At 51.7% G+C, this 18,315-nt stretch overlaps 1 protein-coding gene across 1 annotated transcript; it reads left to right on the top strand.

Annotated features, from left to right (window-relative positions):
- Nucleotides 1-1,342: 1,342 nt before the first annotated feature.
- Nucleotides 1,343-17,590, top strand: LOC105485089 (TIR domain containing adaptor molecule 1). Its single transcript, XM_011747293.2, has 2 exons — nt 1,343-1,479; nt 15,007-17,590. The coding sequence occupies exon 2, from the start codon at nt 15,143-15,145 to the stop codon at nt 17,276-17,278; it is 2,136 nt and encodes a 711-aa protein (XP_011745595.2). The 5' UTR covers nt 1,343-1,479; nt 15,007-15,142; the 3' UTR covers nt 17,279-17,590.
- The last annotated feature ends 725 nt before the right edge of the window (nt 17,591-18,315 follow it).

The following is an 18,315-nucleotide window of genomic DNA, read 5'->3' as shown; positions in this document are numbered from 1 at the left end:
GCATTGCAACCAGAAACACAACTGACACTTGTCACCAATGCAAAATCACTGTGATTATTAGATCTTATTTATCGTGGTGATAAAAATAATGTTATAGGCCGGGTGCGGTGGCTCACACCTGTAATCCCAGCACTTTGAGAGGCTGAGATGGGAGGATTGCTTGAGCCTGGAAGTTTAAGAGCAGCCTGGGCAAGATAGGGAGACCCCTATAATAATAAGAATAATTATTATAATAAAATTAGGCCGGGCGTGGTGGCTCACGCCTGTAATCCCAGCACTTTGGGAGGCTGATGTGGGCCCATCATCTGAGGTCAAGAGTTCGAGACCAGCCTGGCCAACATGGTAAAACCCCGTCTCAACTAAAAATACAAAAATGAGCCGGATGTGGCAGCACGTGCCTGTAATCCCAGCTACTCAGGAGGCTTAGGCAAGAAAATTGCTTGAACCCAGGAGATGGAGTTTGCAGTGAGCTGAGGTCGCACCACTGCACTCCAGCCTGAGCCACAGAGTAAGACTCCATCTCAAAAAAAAAATAAAAAAAGTTGGGGGGACCCGGGCATGGAAGCTCACACCTGTAATCCCAGCATTTTGGGAGACCGAGGTGAGTGGATCACTTGAGGTCAGGAGTTCGAGACCACCCTGACCAACATGGAGAAACCCCGTCTCTACTAAAAATACAAAATTAGCCAGGCGTGGTGGCACATGTCACCTGTAGTCCCAGCTACTCGGGAAGCTGAGGCAGGAGAATCGCCTGAACCCGGGAAGGCAGAGGTTGCAGTGAGCTGAGATCGCACCACTGCACTCCAGCCTGGGCAACAAAAGCGAAACTCCGTCTCGGGGAAAAATAAAATAAAATAAAATAAATAAAATAAAATAAAATAAAATGTAAAATAAAGTAAAGTAAAGTAAAATAAAGTAAAGTAAAATAAAATAAAATAAAATAAAGTAAAATAAAATAAAATAAAAAATAAAATAAAAAATAAAATAAAATAAAATAAAATAAATAAAAAAAAAAACAGCTGCTGCATTTCTTTCCTGGAAAGCACCTATCACTAACGGAGATGATCCTACTTTCCAATTGTGATTACTTTCTCATCTGGGCCCCCAGCCCAGATGACTGTGGGCTCCCCAGGGCAGATGCGAGTTCTTCTGGCCCCCTGCACACAGTAGGTGCTCACACTTGCTGAACGTGACCGCAAGGGCTGGGAAGAGAGGGCACAGGTGCGGGGCGCCCCGGGGACTTTCCCGGTGCTGCGGGGCAGGACTCCGAAACCGTGACCTCACGTCCCACACCCACCCAGGACGCGGAAGGGGCGGTGCGTTTCCTTCCAAGGGCGGGAGCCGCGGGGTGGAGCCAGCGCCCTCAGCGCGCTGAGGTCTGCGGGAACCTCCGCAGAAGTCCCGGCCCCCAGAACCCCACGACCCCAGGACCCCAGGACCCTAGGACCCAGTGGCGCAGCCGGCAGCCCCGGATCCCTGGTAGGTGGGGAAGCGGCGAGGACTGGCCAGAGGTGGAGAAAGTGTCGGGGGTGTGGAGGGTGGCCCTGCGCCCGCGCCGCTCGCCAGGACTCCAGGCCACCTGGCCTCCCTCTTAGGGCCCCGGGGAGGCCTGGCGCCGCGCGCTGGGAGGTTGACGTTCCCCTCAACCTCCAGCTCTCCTCGCTGGTGGCCCAGATCCTCCCCCACTGTCCGGATCCTCCCCAGCACCCGGGTTTCCTCCCCTACAGCCTGACCCCTCCCCCAAACCCCAGATTCCTCCCCAACACCCAGGATGCCTACCTGAAACCCCATATTCCTCCTCACCCCAAATTCCTGAGCCCCAAGCTTCCTACCTGACACCCGATATTTCAACACCCTGAATTTCTCCCTGACACCCAAAATTCCTCCCTGACGTGCAGGATCCTTCCCCAATACCCCAGATTCCTCCCAGACACCCCAAATTCCTCCGTGACACCAAGGATCCCTCTCTGACACCCTGGATTCTTCCCCAATACCCAGGATCCCTCCCCAATACCCCAGATTCCTCCCTGACACCCAGGATCCCTCCCCAACATCCCAAATTCCTTCCTGACACCCCGAATTCTTCCCTGAGACCCAGGATCCCAACCTCACACCCTATACCACCCCACACCTTCTTCCTTTCTCCCCCTCCTAACGGTTATCCAGTCACATGGGTTTCCTCACTGTTCCTCCAGCTAGCCAGGCGCAATCCTGCCCCAGGGCCTTTGGGCAGGTGGCTTCACCTTCCGGGAGCTTTCCTCCCTGATCTCCACCCAGCCTCCTCCCTCAGCTCGTTCAGGTCTCAGCTCAATGTCACCCCCTGTCCCCAAAGGCCTCCCTTGACCACCATGGTCCCCTGTAGCCCCTTCCCAGCCAGTCTCTCAGAGCCACACAGCCCCCAGCTCATGGCTTTCACAGTACTTTTCATTCTCTGAAATGATCTTGGGTTATTTTCCCACTTACTGTTGGTCTCCCTGAACCAGACTAGGAGCTCTGTGAGAGCGGATGTGCTTGCCTTGATATGCAGTGGCACTTTGAACAGTTCCTGGACCTAGTAGATGCTCAATAAATGCATACGCAACGCATGAAAGACTGTATGACAGTGTGGGAGGAAGAGTGGGAGAGAAGGGCACGTTTCAGATGCAGTTAAAACATTTAAAAAGGACGAGGTGGGAGGATCGCTTGAGCCCAGGGGTTCAAGACAAGCCTGGGCAACATAGCAAGACTCCATTTCTACAAAAAAATTCAAAAAGAAAGTTAGCCAGGTTCAGTGTTTATGCCTATAATCCCAACACTTTGGGAGGCTGAGGCAGGAGGATTGCTTGAGCCCTGGAGCCTGGGTAACATAGGTGAGACCCTGTCTCTACCAAAAAGACAAAAATTAGCCAGGTGTTGTGCCACACACCTGTAGTCCCAGCTACTCAGGAGGCTGAGGTCGGAGGATTGCTTGAGCCCAGGAGTTCAAGGCTGCAGTGAGCCGTGATCCCACCACTGCACTCCAGCCTGGGTGACAGAGTGAGACCCTGTCTCTAAAAAAAAAAAATGAAATGGGGGCTGGGCACAGTGGCTCATACCTGTAATCCCAGGCAGATCACCTGAGGTCAGGAGTTTGAACCAGCCTGGCCAACATGGTGAAACCCCGTCTCTACTAAAAATACAAAAATTAGCCGGGCGTGGTGGCGTGTGCCGTAATCCCAGCCACTCAGGAGGATGAGGCAGGAGAACTGCTTGAACCCAAGAGGCGGAGGTTGCCGTGAGCCGAGACCGTGCCACTGCACTCCAGCCTGGGTGACACAGCGAGACTCTGTCTCAAAAAAAAAAAAAAAAAAAAAAAGAAAGAAAGAAAGAAATGAAATTAAAAATCAAAATTTTTTTGAAAAAGGAAGAGGAAGAGAAAAAGTCTGTCAACATTTATTGTCACACTAACATTATTATATCAAGCTCTTGCTTCTTCCTGGGCACTGATGTAAACTTTTTAACCATATTTTTGCATCAAAGTTTCAAAACAGACTCCCATTCATCCTAAGTACCAGTTCATGTGGGTGTTATAAATGAGGAAACGGAGGCTGAGAAACAGACTGCACAAGCCGGCAGGTGGCAGAGCCAGAACGCCCCTACCCTGTGGGTGTTTTTGTCCCGCCAGGCGCCTGCTCTTCAGAGTGAGGAGTGGACTTTGTCCCAGCCATGGACAGTGAGAAATGAAACTCTCCAGGTCTCCAGAAGGTGGAGGTGGCAGCGGGCAGGGGAGGCAGGCAGGGGAAGCTGGGGCAGTCAATGAAATAGGGTTGAGTTCAGGCCCATGGGCAGAGAGAAGGAGAAGAAAGACCACGTGATTTTAGAGATTTGCCAGGCATACAGGTGGGGGTGGTCCTGCCTTGATGATTCTAAGTCTGACTGGCTTTGTTGTGTTTTCTGCAAAACTCCCCTGAGTCCTTGCCAGGAGGTTTCAGTCTTGCATGCTAATGTTCATGGAGCACACATGTGCCAGGCACTGCTTTAAGAGTCCTATACGGGGCCGGGCGCGGTGGCTCAAGCCTGTAATCCCAGCACTTTGGGAGGCCGAGACGGGCGGATCACGAGGTCAGGAGATCGAGACCATCCTGGCTAACACGGTGAAACCCCGTCTCTACTAAGAAATACAAAAAAATAGCCGGGCGAGGTGGCGGGCGCCTGTAGTCCCAGCTACTCAGGAGGCTGAGGCCGGAGAATGGCGTGAACCCGGGAGGCGGAGCTTGCAGTGAGCTGAGATCCGGCCACTGCACTCCAGCCTGGGCTACAGAGCGAGACTCCGTCTCAAAAAAAAAAAAAAAAAAAAAAAAAGAGTCCTATACGGGCTGGGCGCAGTGGCTCATGCCTGTAATCTGAACACTCTGGGAGGCCAAGGCGGGCAGATCGATTGGGGTCAGGAGTTCGAGACCAGCCTGGTCGATGGCCTGAAACCCTGTCTCTACTAAAATTACAAAAATTAGCTGGGTGCCGTGGCTTACGCCTGTAATCCCAGCACTTTGGAAGGCTGAGGTGAGCAGATTGTCTGAGGTCAGGAGTTTGAGACCAGCCTGGCCCACGTGGCAAAACCCCATCTCTACTAAAAATACAAAAAAAAGTCCAGGTGCAGTGGCTTGAAACTCCATCTCAAAAAAAAAAGAAAAAAAGAATGAGATTTAAATGTAACTGACATGGGCCGGATGTGGTGGCTCACACCTATAATCCCAGCACTTTGGGAGGCTGAGGCAGGAGGATCACCTGAGGTCAGGAGTTGGAGACCAGCCTGGCCAACATGATGAAACCCCGTCTCTACTAAAAATACAAAAAAATATCTGGGCGTGGTGGCGGGTCCCTGTAATCCCAGCTACTTAGGAGGCTGAGGCAGGAGAACCGCTTGAACTCAGGAGGTAGAGGTTGTAGTGAGCTGAGATCATGCCACTGCACTCCATCCTGGGCAACAAGAGCGAAACTCCACCTCAAAAAAAAAAAAAAAAATTAGCTGGGCATGGTGGCCCACAATTGTAGTCACAGCTAGTCAGGAAGCTGAGGCAGGAGAATCACTTGAACCTGAGAGGTGGAGGTTGCAGTGAGCTAAGATCGTGCCATTGTACTCCAGCCTGCGCATCAAGAGTGAAACTGCATCTCAAAAAAAAAAAAAAATTAGCTGGGCGTGGTAGCCCACACCTGTAGTCCCAGCTACTTGGGAGGCTGAGGCAGGAGAATCACTTGAACCTGAGAGGTGGAGGTTGCAGTGAGCTGAGATCGAGCCACTGCACTCCAGCCTGGGTGACAGAGCAAGACTCCGTCTCAATAAATAAATAAATACAATTACAAAAATTAGCCGTGCATGGCGGCACTCACCTGTAATCCAAGCTACTTGGGACGCTGAGGCAAGAGACTTGCTTGAACCCTGCAGGTGGAGGTGGCAGTGAGCTGAGGTTGCACTAATGCACTCTGCCCTAGGTGACAGAGCAACACTCTGTCTCAAAAAAAAAGAGTCCTGTACAAATGAACGCATTCACCCTCACAGCTACCTTAGCTGGTGCCCATTTCACACACGTGGAGACTGAGACATTTTAAGTACCCATGGCCTGCCCCAGGGTCACAGCCTGGGTGTGACTTGAATCCCAAGGGCAAGCTTCTACCTGTTGCTCTCGCTTGCCCTGGGACTGACGCATTTCAGATGGGTGTGGGGTCAACAGGGCAGGCCTTAGCCCTCAGATGGAAGGACTTGAAATTCTCTCACTGCGGATTGTTGCCCCGTGGGAACGTGGGCCCAGTGTGGCCGGATCTTTGATTTTCCGAGAGAATCTGGAATGCCGGAGTTGTATACAAAGTCTCTGTTCAATGTTGGCAATGAATTCAAAGTAATTTGAATCTCACATTGCTTTGCCAGTGGGGTTGTCCAGAGGTCTCTGAAGTTAAATACACACACACACACACACACACACACACATATTTATTTACTTTTTGAGACACAGTCTCACTCTGTCGCCCAGGCTGGAGTGCAGTGGCATGATCTCGGCTCACTGCAACCTCTCACCTCCTGGGTTCAAGTGATTCTTCTGCCTCAGCCTCTGGAGTAGCTGGGACTACAGGCTCCCACTGCCACGCCTGGCTAATTTTTTGTATTTTTAGTAGAGACGGGGTTTCACCGTGTTAGCCAGGATGGTCTCGATCTCCTGACCTTGTGATCTGCCCACCTCAGACTCCCAAAGTGTTGGGATTACAGGCGTGAGCCACCGAGCCCAGCCTAAAAAAATATATATATACATATATTTTACTGAGGTTGGGTGCGGTGGCTAACATCTGAAATCCCAGAAGTTTGGGAGGCCAAGGTGGGTGGATTATTTGAGGTCAGGAGTTTCAGACCAGCCTGGCCAACATGGTGAAACCCCGTCTCTACTAAAAATACAAAAATAAGGCCGGGCACGATGGCTCACGCCTGTAATCCCAGAATTTTGGAGGCCAAGGCAGGCGGATCATGAGGTCAAGAGATCAAGACCATCCTGGCCAACATGGTGAAACCCCGTCCCTACTAAAAATACAAAAATTAGCTGGGCATGGTGGCGCGCACCTGTAGTCCCAGCTACTTGGGAGGCTGAGGCAGGAGAATTGCTTGAACCCAGGAGGTGGAGGTTGCAGTGAGCCAAGATCGCACCATTGCACTCCAGGCTGGCAACAGAGGGAGACTTGGTCTCAAAAAAGAAAAAAAAAAAAAAAAAAAAAAAGATTAGCTGGGCGTGGTGGCAGGCTCCTGTAATCTGAGCTACTCAGGATGTTGAGGCACAAGAATCACTTGAGCCCGGGATGCGGAGGCTGCAGTGAGCCTAGATCGCATCACTGCACTCCAGCCTGGCAACAAAGTGGGACTCTGTCTCAAAAAAAAAAAAAAAAAAAATTAGCCAGGTATAATGGCGGATGCCTGTAATCCCAGCTGCCCAGAAGGCTGAGGAAAGAGAATCGCTTGAACCCAGGAGGCAGAGGTTGCAGTGAGTCGAGATCGCCCCGCTGCACTCCAGCCTGGGCAATGAAGCAAGACTCCACCTCGAAAAAAGAAAAAATAATAAAAACAAAAATTAATCCTAATAATACATTTTATTAATCCAATATGTAAACGCATTTAATAATAAATTCTATTTAATTCAATATACCCAACATGTTTCATTATAAAATATTATGAATGAGGCATCTTCCATACCTTTTTTGTTTTGCTGTTTTTGAGACTCTGTTGCCTAGGCTGGAGTGCAGTGGCGCGATCTCTGCTCACTGCAGCCTCGATCTCCGCTCACTGCAGCGTTGATCTCCTGGGCTCAGGCGATCCTCTGACCTCTGCCTCCCAAGTAGCTGGGATGCAGGCATGTACCACCCCACCCAGCTAATTATTTTTATTTTTATTTTATTTATTTGCTTGTTTGTTTTGAGACGGAGTTTTGCTCTTGTTGCCAAGGCTGGAGTGCAATGGTGTAATCTTGGCTCACTGCAACCCCTGCCTCCCCGGTTCAAGTGATTCTCCTGTCTCAGACTCCCAAGTAGCTAGGATTACCAGCACCCACCACCACGCCCTGCTAATTTTTTTTATTTTTAGTAGAGACAGAGTTTCACTGTGTTGGCTAGGCTGGTCTCGAACTTCTGCCCTCAGGTGATCCACCTGCCTCAGCCTCCCAAAGTGCTGGGATTACAGGCGTGAGCCACCGCGCCCGGCCTATTTTTTTTGGTAGAGATGAGTCTCACTGTTGCCCAGGCTGGTCTTGAACTCTTGGGCTCAAGAGATCCTCCTACCTCTGCCCCCTAAAGTGCTGGGATTACAGGCATGAGCCACTGCACCCTGCCTTAATTAATTAAAAATTAGATAAAATGCCGGCTGCGGTGGCTCATGCCTGTAATCCCAACACTTTGGGAGGCCAAGGTGGGAGGATCGCTTGAGCCCAGGCAACATGGGGAGATCCAGTGTGTACAAAAATACAAAAATTAACAGGTACATGTCCAGGTTTGTTATATAGGCGAATGGCATGTCACAGGTTTTCGTGTACAGATTATTTCATCACACAGGTAATAATTGTCGTTCCTGACAGGTAGTTTTTTGTCTGTTTGTTTTTTTGAGACGGAGGCTCACTGTGTCACCCAGGCTGGAGTGCAGTGGTGCCATTTCGGCTCACTGCAACCTCCGCCTCCCAGGTTCTAGCAATTCTTCCGCCTCAGCCTCCCAAGCAGCTGGGATTACAGGTGCACACTGCTACACCCAGCTAATTTTTTTGTATTTTAGTAGATACGGGGTTTTACCATGTTGCCCAGGCTAGTCTTGAATGAGCTCAGGCAATCCACACACCTGAGCCTCCCAAAGTGCTAGGATTACAGGCGTGAGCTACCGTGCCGGACCCTAATAGGCAGTTTTTAGATCCTCTTCCTCCTCCTCACCTCCACCACCCTTAAGCAGGCTCCGGTATTTTTGTTCCCCCCTTTTTTTTTTTGGAGACAGAGTCTCGCTCTGTCGCCCAGGTTGGAGTGCAGTGGTTTGATCTCTGCTCACTCCAGCCTCTACTTCTTGGGTTCAGGTGATTCTCCCACCTCAGCCTCCCCTAGTAGCTAGGACTACAGGCACCCGCCACCACACCTGGCTAATTTTTGTATTTTTAGTAGAGATGGGATTTTACCATGTTGGCCAGGATAGTCTTGAACTCCTGACCTCAGGCGATCCACCTTCCTCGGCCTCCCAAAGTGCTGGGATTACAGGCGTGAGCCACTGTGCCCGGCCCTGTTGTTCCCTTCTTTGTGTCTTTGTGAACTCAATGATTCACTCACACTTAGAAGTGAGAACATGTGGCCGGGCGAGACTTCATCTCAAAAAAAATTAAAATTCAGAGCCTCTTCACTATCACAGCCCCATTTCAGGTGCCCAGTAGGCACAGGTAGCTGGGGGCTCCCATACTGGACAACACAGAGTGTTTAGGCTGGTCTAGACAGCGAGTGTCTGCAGTGTATTAGCTGCTATGGCTGCGGTAATAAAGTGCCCCAGATCGGATGGCTTAAACAACAGAAATTGATTCTCTCACAGTTACGGAGGCTGGAAGTCCAAGATCGAGGTGTCGTAGGGTTGGTTCCTTCTGAGGACTCTCCTTAGCTTGCAGACGGCCGCCTTCTCCCTGGGTCTCCTCACATCATCTTCCTTCTGTGCAGCTCTATGTCTGTATCTAAGTGTCCGCTGCCTTTTCTTTTTTTGATGCAGGGTCTGGCTCTGTTGCCCAGGCTGGAGTGCAGTGGTGAGATCTTAGCTTGCTTGCTGCAGCCTCAACCTCCCAGGCTCAACCAGTCCTCCCACCTCAGCCTCCTAAGTAGCTGGGATTAAAGGCACGCACCACCATGCCTGGCTAATTTTTTTTTTTTTTTTTTTTTTTTTTTGAGATGGAGTCTCGCTCTGTCACCCAGGCTGGAGTGCAGTGGCACAATCTTGGCTCACTGCAAGCTCCACCTCCCAGGTTCACGCCATTCTCCTACCTCAGCCTCCCGAGTAGCTGGGACTACAGGTACCCGCCACCACACCCGGCTAATTTTTGCATTTTTAGTAGAGATGGATTTTCACCATGTTAGCCAGGCTGGTCTCGAACTCCTGACCTTAGGTGATCTGCCCACCTCGGCCTCCCAAAGTGCTGGGATTACAGGCGTGAACCACCACGCCCAGCCATGCCTGGCTAATTTTTGTATATTTAGTGGAGATGGGATTTCACCATGTTGGCCAGACTGGTCTCAAGCTCTTGATCCCAAGTGATCAACTCACCTCCACCTCCCAAAGTGCTGGGATTACAGGCATGAGCCATCGCGCCCAGCCAAATAAAAATACTTTCAACATCAAAAACAAACAAACAAACAAAAACATCAAAGCCAAGTACAAACCAAAAAAAGGCCTTTTCTCTAAATAAAGTCACATTCTGAGCTACTGGAGGTTGGCACTTCAACGTATGATTTTGGGGATAGACACGATTGACATTGAACCGATAATAGCCAATCATGCCCCTACTAATTGAAAGGCACTTGGTGTTATAGTTACAAACATTGGCATCAAATGGCTGCTCTATCAGTCACTGGCTGTGTGATCTCGGTCATGTTTGCCCCTCTGTGGAACGGAAAATAAAAAAATCACATGCCTGTCTCATAACCCAGGTGTCTACCAACTTTTTCTGTCAAGGGTCAGAGAGTGACCACTTTGTAGACCACACGGTCTCTGTTGTAGTGACTCCATCACCCTAGTGAGAAAGCAGCCATCGATGATATGTAAATGAGTGAACATGTCTGTGTTTCAATAAAACTTTATTTATAAAAGCAATTGGCTGGGCATAGTGGCTCACGCCTGTAATCCCAGCACTTTGGGAGGCTGAGGTGGGTGGATCACACAAGGTCAGGAGTTCGAGACCAGCCTGGACAATATGGTGAAACCCTGTCTCTATAAAAAGTACAAAAATCGGCCGGGCGCGGTGGCTCAAGCCTGTAATCCCAGCACTTTGGGAGGCCGAGACGGGCGGATCACGAGGTCAGGAGATCGAGACCATCCTGGCTAACACCGTGAAACCCCGTCTCTACTAAAAATACAAAAAACTAGCCGGGCGAGGTGGCGGGCGCCTGTAGTCCCAGCTACTCCGGAGGCTGAGGCAGGAGAATGGCGTAAACCCGGGAGGCGGAGCTTGCAGTGAGCTGAGATCCGGCCACTGCACTCCAGCCCGGGCTACAGAGCAAGACTCCGTCTCAAAATAAATAAATAAATAAATAAAAATAAAAAACATAAAAAAATAAAAAGTACAAAAATTAGCTGGGCGTGGTGGCGGGCGCCTGTGGTTCCAGCTACTCGGGAGGCTGAAGCAGGAGAATCGCTTGAACCCGGGAGGTGGAGGTTGCAGTGAGCTGAGATCGTGCTACTGCACTGCAGCCTGGGTGACAGAGCGAGACTCCGTCTCAAAACAAAACAAAAAAACAATTGGCTGGACATGGTGGCTCACGCCTGTAATCCCAGCACTTTGGGAGGCCAAGGCAGGTGGATCACCTGAGGTCGGGAGTTCAAGACCAGCCTGGCCAACACAGAAAAACCCTGTCTCTACTAAAAATAAAAAATTAACCAGGCATGGCGGTGCATGCCTGTAATCCCTTGGGAGGATGAGGCAGAAGAATTGCTTGAACCCAGGAGGCGGAGGTTGCAGTGAGCTGAGATCGTGCCATTGCACTCCAGCCTGGGCAACAAGAGCAAGACGCCATCTCAAAAACGGAAAAAAAAAAAAAAATTGGTGGACCATATTTAGTGGCCCCTGTCAAAGGGAGATGTGCACACTGGGATCAGGTCATAACCAAAAACATGAAGAAGGGTAAGGGAGTAAGCCACAGGGATACCTGGCAGGTAACAGTGATATAGGTAGAGGGAACAGCCAGTGCAAAGGTCCTAAAGCAGAACTGTGCCCAGTTTAAAGAACGGAGTTGTGCACAATATAGCATGTAGTAAGTCCTCAAATAAGTGGTTGCATGTAAGTGTTTGTGTGTATCTACACATGCCCATTATATTGTCGTATGTAATATATGTGATACTTATATATTACATATAACTAACATACCATTAGACAGTCAGTTGCACCAGGGAAGAGTCTATTACTGTTTTTCCTTGTTTGCGTACTGGTATATTCACTGGTACCCAATACATGGCAAATGCTGAAAAAATTACCTTTTTTTTTTTTTTTTTTTTTTGAGATGGAGTTTCGCTTTGTCATCCAGGCTGGAATGCAGTGGTGTGATCTCAGCTCACTGCAACCTCCGCCCCCTGGGTTCAAGTGATTCTCCTGCCTCAGCCTCCCAAGTAGTTGGGAGTACAGGCGCCCACCACTATGTCTGGCAATTTTTTTTTTTTTTTTAGTAGAGATGGGGATTTCACCGTGTTGACCAGGCTGGTCTCGAACTCATGACCTCGAGTGATCTGTCCACCTTGGCTTCCCAAAGTGTTAGGATTACCAGCGTAAGCCACCGCACCCGGCTAAAAAGTACTTTTTTTGTTTGTTTGTTGTTTTATGGAATCTTGCTCTTTTGCCTAGGCTGGAGTGCTGTGGTGCAATCTTGGCTCACTGCAACCTCCGCCTCCTGGGTTCAAGCAATTCTCCTGCCTCAGCTTCCCGAGTAGCTGGGATTAGAGGAACATGCCACCATGCCAGGCTAAATTTTTTTTTTTTTTTTTTCCAGTAGAGACAGGGTTTCACCATGTTGGCCAGGCTGGTCTTGAACTCCTGACCTTGTGATCCACCCGCCTCAGCCTCCCAAAGTGCTGGGATTACATGCATGAGCCACAGTGCCCAGCCAAAAAATTACTTCTTAAATGAATGAATGAATGCTATGTATGTATCTTTCCGTGCAGCCTCCACTTCCTCAGCTCAAGCAGTCCTCCTGCCTTAACCTCCCGAGTAGCTGGGACCACAGGCACACACCACCAGGCCTGGCTCCAAACTTTTTTTTTTTTTTTTTTTTTTAGATGGAGTCTCACTCTGTTGCCCAGGCTGGAGTGCAGTGGTGCAGTCTTGGCTCACTGCAACCTCCACCTCCCGGGTTCAAGTGATTTTCCTGCCTCAGCCTCCCGAGTAGCTGGGATTGCAGGCGCCTGCCACCATGCTCGACTAATTTTTTGTATTTTCAGTAGAGACGGGGTTTCACTATGTTGGCCAGGCTGGTCTCGACATCCTGACCTCATGATTTGCTCGCCTCAGCCTCCCCAAGTGCCGGGATTACAGGCGTGAGCCACTGCGCCTGGCCCAAACTTTTTTTTCAACTCACAAGATTTCTTTTTTTTTTTTTTTTTTTGAGACGGAGTCTTGCTCTGTGCCCCAGGCTGCAGTGCAGTGGCGCGATCTCGGTTCACTGCAAGCTCCGCCTCCCGGGTTCACGCCATTCTCCTGCCTCAGCCTCCCGAGTAGCTGGGACTACAGGCGCCCGCCACCTCGCCCGGCTAATTTTCTTGTATTTTTAGTAGAGACGGGGTTTCACCGTGTTAGCCAGGATGGTCTCGATCTCCTGACCTCGTGATCTGCCCATCTCGGCCTCCCAAAGTGCTGGGATTACAGGCTTGAGCCACCGCGCCCGACCCAACTCACAAGATTTCTTAAAAGTATTGGAATTGATTGTCATCCCGAGAAAAGTGAGCATATTTCTAAAAATCTAGATCTCTGGCTTCTCTTGAAAAATGAGCAGATGTGGCGACCGGCTCCCTTGCCATATTCTGTTAATCTCATAGTCCAACCCTGGGACAGTGTTGGAAAGACTACTCAAGCCTGCAAATACCAGGATGTTGGGTCCTTGAAGACCATCTAGAAGGCTGACTACTTTATTTATTTATTTATTTATTTAGACAGGGTTTCGCTCTTGTCGCCCAGGCTAGAGTGCAGTGATGTGATCTTGGCTCACTGCAACCGCTGCCTCCCAGATTCAAGCGATTATACTACCTCAGCCTCCTGAGTAGCTGGGATTACAGGCGCGGACCACCACACCCAGCTAATTTTTTGTATTTTTAGTAGAGACGGGGTTTCACCATGTTGGCCAGGCTGGTCTTGAACTCCTGACCTCAGGTGAGCCGCCCGCCTTGGGCTCCCAAAGTGCTGGGATTACAGGTGTGAGCTGCCGTGCCCAGCCGAGGCTGACCACTTTATTTAGCAAGCATGTATTGAGCACCTACTGGCTTTCAGTCATCAAGCTAAGAAGTTTCTGTGTGGGCCGGGCGCGGTGGCTCAAGCCTGTAATCCCAGCACTTTGGGAGGCCGAGACGGGCGGATCACAAGGTCAGGAGATCGAGACCATCCTGGCTAACACGGCGAAACCCTGTCTCTACTAAAAACACAAAAAATTAGCCGGGTGAGGTGGCGGCGCCTGTAGTCCCAGCTACTCGGGAGGCTGAGGCAGGAGAATGGCGGGAACCCGGGAGGCAGAGCTTGCAGTGAGCTGAGATCTGGCCACTGCACTCCAGCCTGGGCGACAGAGCGAGACTCCGTCTCAAAAAAAAAAAAAAAAAAAAAAAAAAAAAGTTTCTGTGTGTTAATGCAACTCAATTGCCCAAAACAAGTCTATAAGTGTATGCCATTAGGCACACAGCCTCCACAGCCAGACTGCCTGGGGTTCAAATCCATCCTCTGCCATCCGCTGATAGTGTGACTTTGGGCAAGTGACATCACCTCTGTGTGTCTCACTTTCTTCATCTGTAAATGGGGAAAATAGTGTAATAGTGTTTACCTCCCAGGTAACACCAGGTAAGTATCAGAGGATAACTTTTTTTTTTTTTTTTTGAGACTGGGTCTTGCTCTGTTGCCCAGGCTGGAGTGCAGTGGCTCCATCTTAGCTCACTGCAGCCTCAACCTCCTGGGCTTAAGCAATCTTCCCGTTCCAGCCTCCGGAGTAGCTGGGACAACAGGCACATGCCACCTACGCCTAGCTACTTTTTTTGTTTTTTGATCCGGAGTTTCACTCTGCTGCCCAGGCTGGAGTGCAGTGGTGTGATCTTGGCTCACTGCAGCCTCCACCTCCTGAGTTCCAGTGATTCTCCAGCCTCAGTTTCCCAAGTAGCTGGGATTACAGTTGTGCACCACCATGCCTGGCTAACTCTTTGTAGTTTTAGTAGAAACGCGGTTTCAGGCTGGTCTCGAACTCCTGACCTCAGGTGATCCCCCAGCCTTGGCCTCCGAATGTGCTGGGATTTCAGGTGTGAGCCACCGCGCCCGGCCCAGCTAATATTTAAATTTTTAGTAGAGACAAGAGTCTGGCTATGTTGCCCAGGCTGGTTTGGAAGTCCTGGGCTTAAGTGATCCTCCTGCCTCAGCCTCCCAAAGTGCTGAGATCACAGATGTGAGCCATCGTGCTGGCCTCATAGCATTTTGCAGAGAAGGAAATGGAAGTTGCCGAAGGTCACCTGGTTAGGTCTGGGTGGCAGGATGGGAAAGCAGGCGGGGGTGTGTGGGCTGCCTTCCCGTGCTGACCTTTCTTGGGGGTAACCATGTTTGCCTCTCCTGTTTCCTACAGATCTGCTCGGGCAGCTCCCGCGGAACCTGGAACAGTGAATGCGTAGGGGACGCCGGGCGTGCAGAAGGCGGGCAGTGTGGAACATGCCTTCATTACCCCCAGCTTCTGCTGCCCGAGGCTGCACCCACCTGTGCCCATGGCCTGCACGGGCCCGTCACTTCCTAGTGCCTTCGACATTCTAGGCACAGCAGGCCAGGACAAGCTCTTGTATCTGAAACACAAACTGAAGACCCCACGCCCAGGCTGCCAAGGGCAGGACCTCCTGCATGCCATGGTCCTCCTGAAGCTGGGCCAGGAAACTGAGGCCAGGATCTCTCTAGAGGCACTGAAGGCCGATGCAGTGGCCCGGCTGGTGGCCCGCCAGTGGGCTGGTGTGGACAGCACCGAGGACCCAGAGGAGCCCCCAGATGTGTCCTGGACCGTAGCCCGCTTGTACCACCTGCTGGCTGAGGAGAAGCTGTGCCCGGCCTCGCTGCGGGACGTGGCCTACCAGGAAGCCCTCCATACCCTCAGCTCCAGGGACGACCACCGGCTGGGGGAACTTCAGGATGAGGCCCGAAACCGGTGTGGGTGGGACGTTGTTGGGGATCCAGGGAGCATCCGGACGCTCCAGTCCAATCTGGACTGCCTCCCACCATCCTCGGCTTCGCCCTCTGGGACCCGGAGCCTCCCGCGTCCCATCGACGGTGTTGCCGGCTGGAGCCAAGGGCGCTCCCTGCGATCCACCGACAGCCCCGCCTCCCTGGCCAGCAACTTGGAAATCAGCCAGTCCCCCACCATGCCCTTCCTCAGCCCGCACCGCAGCCCACACAGGCCCAGCAAGCTCTGTGACGACCCTCAGGCCAACCTGGTGCTGGAGCCTGTCCCCGGTGGCTGCCAGGAGCCTGAGGAGATGAGCTGGCCGCCATCGGGGGAGACTGCCAGCCCCCAAGAGCTGCCAAGCAGCCCACCCCCTGCGCTTCCCAAAGTGGCCTCAGATACAACCTCAACTGGCCTCCCTGAAACCCCCACAGCTCCAGAAACCAGCACCCACTACCCGGTGGAGTGCACTGAGGAGTCTGCAGGCGCCCAGTCTCTCCCGTCGCCCATTGTGGAGCCCGTCAAAAACCCCTGCCCTGTCAAACACCAGTCGCCACTCCAACTTTCTGTAGAAGACACCACCTCTCCAGATACCAAGCCGTGCCCACCTACTCCCACCACCGCAAAAACATCCCCTCCGCCTCCTCCTCCTCCTTCATCAGCCCCTTGTTCAGCTCACCTGACCCCCTCCTCCCTGTTCCCTTCCTCCCTGGAATCGTCATCGGAACAGAAATTCTATAACTTTGTGATCCTCCATGCCAGGGCGGACGAGCACATCGCCCTGCGGGTCCGGGAGAAGCTGGAGGCCCTTGGTGTGCCCGACGGGGCCACCTTCTGCGAGGATTTCCAGGTGCCCGGGCGTGGGGAGCTGAGTTGCCTGCAGGATGCGATAGACCACTCAGCTTTCATCATCCTACTTCTCACCTCCAACTTCGACTGTCACCTGAGCCTGCACCAGGTGAACCAAGCCATGATGAGCAACCTCACGCGACAGGGGTCGCCAGACTGTGTCATCCCCTTCCTACCCCTGGAGAGCTCCCCGGCCCAGCTCAGCTCGGACACGGCCAGCCTGCTCTCCGGGCTGGTGCGGCTGGACGAACACTCCCAGATCTTCGCTAGGAAGGTGGCCAACACCTTCAGGCCCCACAGGCTTCAGGCCCGAAAGGCCATGTGGAGGAAGGAACAGGACGCCCGAGCCCTGCGGGAACAGAGCCAACACCTGGACAGTGAGCGGATGCAAGCAGCGGCCCTGAACGCGGCCTACTCGGCCTACCTCCAGAGCTACCTGTCCTATCAGGCACAGATGGAGCAGCTCCAGGTGGCTTTTGGGAGCCACATGCCATTTGGGACTGGGGCACCCTTTGGGGCTCGAATGCCCTTTGGGGGCCAGGGGCCCCTGGGAGCCCCTCCATCCTTTCCCACTTGGCAGGGGTGCCCGCAGCCGCCGCCCCTGCACGCGTGGCAGGCTGGCACCCCACCACCGCCCTCCCCACAGCCAGCAACCTTCCCACCGTCACTGCCCTTCTCACAGCCACCAGCCTTCCCTACGGCCTCACCTGCACCCCCTCAGAGCCCAGGACTGCAACCCCTCATTATCCACCATGCACAGATGGTACAGCTGGGGCTGAACAATCACATGTGGAACCAGAGAGGGTCCCAGGCGCCCGAGGACAAAACACAGGAGGCAGAATGACTGTGTGTCCTTTGACCTGACCACCTGGGGAACACACCTGGACCCAGGCATCAGCTTTGGGCAGGACCCCATAGACCATTCCGGTCTGCCCTGCGCCCTGTGGACAGTGGAAGATGAGGTCATCTGCCGCTTTCAGGACATTGCCTGGGAGCCCTTCATTTAGGACAAAAGAAGCGCGATAATGACCTGGCTTTCAGGGTGGTCAGAACTGGATACCGTGTTTCCAATTCCAATCTCTATTTTTGGGTGAGGGGTCTTGGTGGTGGGGGTATTGCTACGGTCTTTTAATTATAATAATATTTATTGACTGCTTCCGCAGCGCCATTGTCTTCTGGGACACCTTCTGCCCAACTATTTATTATAAAACACGTGGCTCCCGCTTCTGCAAAAGGGAAACGGAAGCGGGAAGTGCACGCCTTTTCTTGGAGGGCGTAAACCAGGATCCATCCTCATCCCATTGGTCAGAATATAATCACATGGCCCTGCTCCTGCGGCAAGGAACGCTGGGAAATGTAGTCCTTTCTAAGCGGCCATGTGCCTCGCCGAGTCTGGGTTCTAATACCAGGAAAGGTGGAGGGAAAAGATACTGTTGAGAGCGGGGAGGGTGCAGCCTGGGCAACATGGTGAGACCCCGTCTCTTCAAAAACACAAAAATTAACTGGGTGTGGTGGTGCACGCCTATAGTCCCAGCTACTCAGGACACTGAGGTGGGGAGATTGCTTGAGCCCAGGAGGTGAATGCTGCAGTGAGCTATAAATGAATGAATGAGTGAATGAATGAACGAGTGAGTGAATGAATGAGTGACTGAATGAATGAACGAGTGAGTGAATGAACGAATTAGTGAATGAATGAATGAGGAATGAATAAGTGAGTGAATGAATAAGTGAGTGAATGAATGGATGAGTGAATGAATGAATGAATGAGTGAACGAATGAGTGAGTGAATGAATAGATGAGTGAATGAATGAACGAGTGAGTGAATGAATGAATGGATGAGCGAACGAATGAATGAATGAATTGGAATAAATGCCACTGGGG

This window comes from Macaca nemestrina, chromosome 20 (genome assembly GCF_043159975.1).
Source record: "Macaca nemestrina isolate mMacNem1 chromosome 20, mMacNem.hap1, whole genome shotgun sequence".
In the NCBI taxonomy this organism is placed as follows: domain Eukaryota; kingdom Metazoa; phylum Chordata; class Mammalia; order Primates; family Cercopithecidae; genus Macaca; species Macaca nemestrina.
Note: the sequence above shows the minus strand (reverse complement) of the source record. Positions and strands in the feature narration are given on the sequence as shown.

Excerpts from the sequence above, each read along its gene's own strand:
- LOC105485089 (XM_011747293.2), top strand. The coding sequence starts at position 15,143 with ATGGCCTGCACGGGCCCGTCACTTCCTAGTGCCTTCGACATTCTAGGC.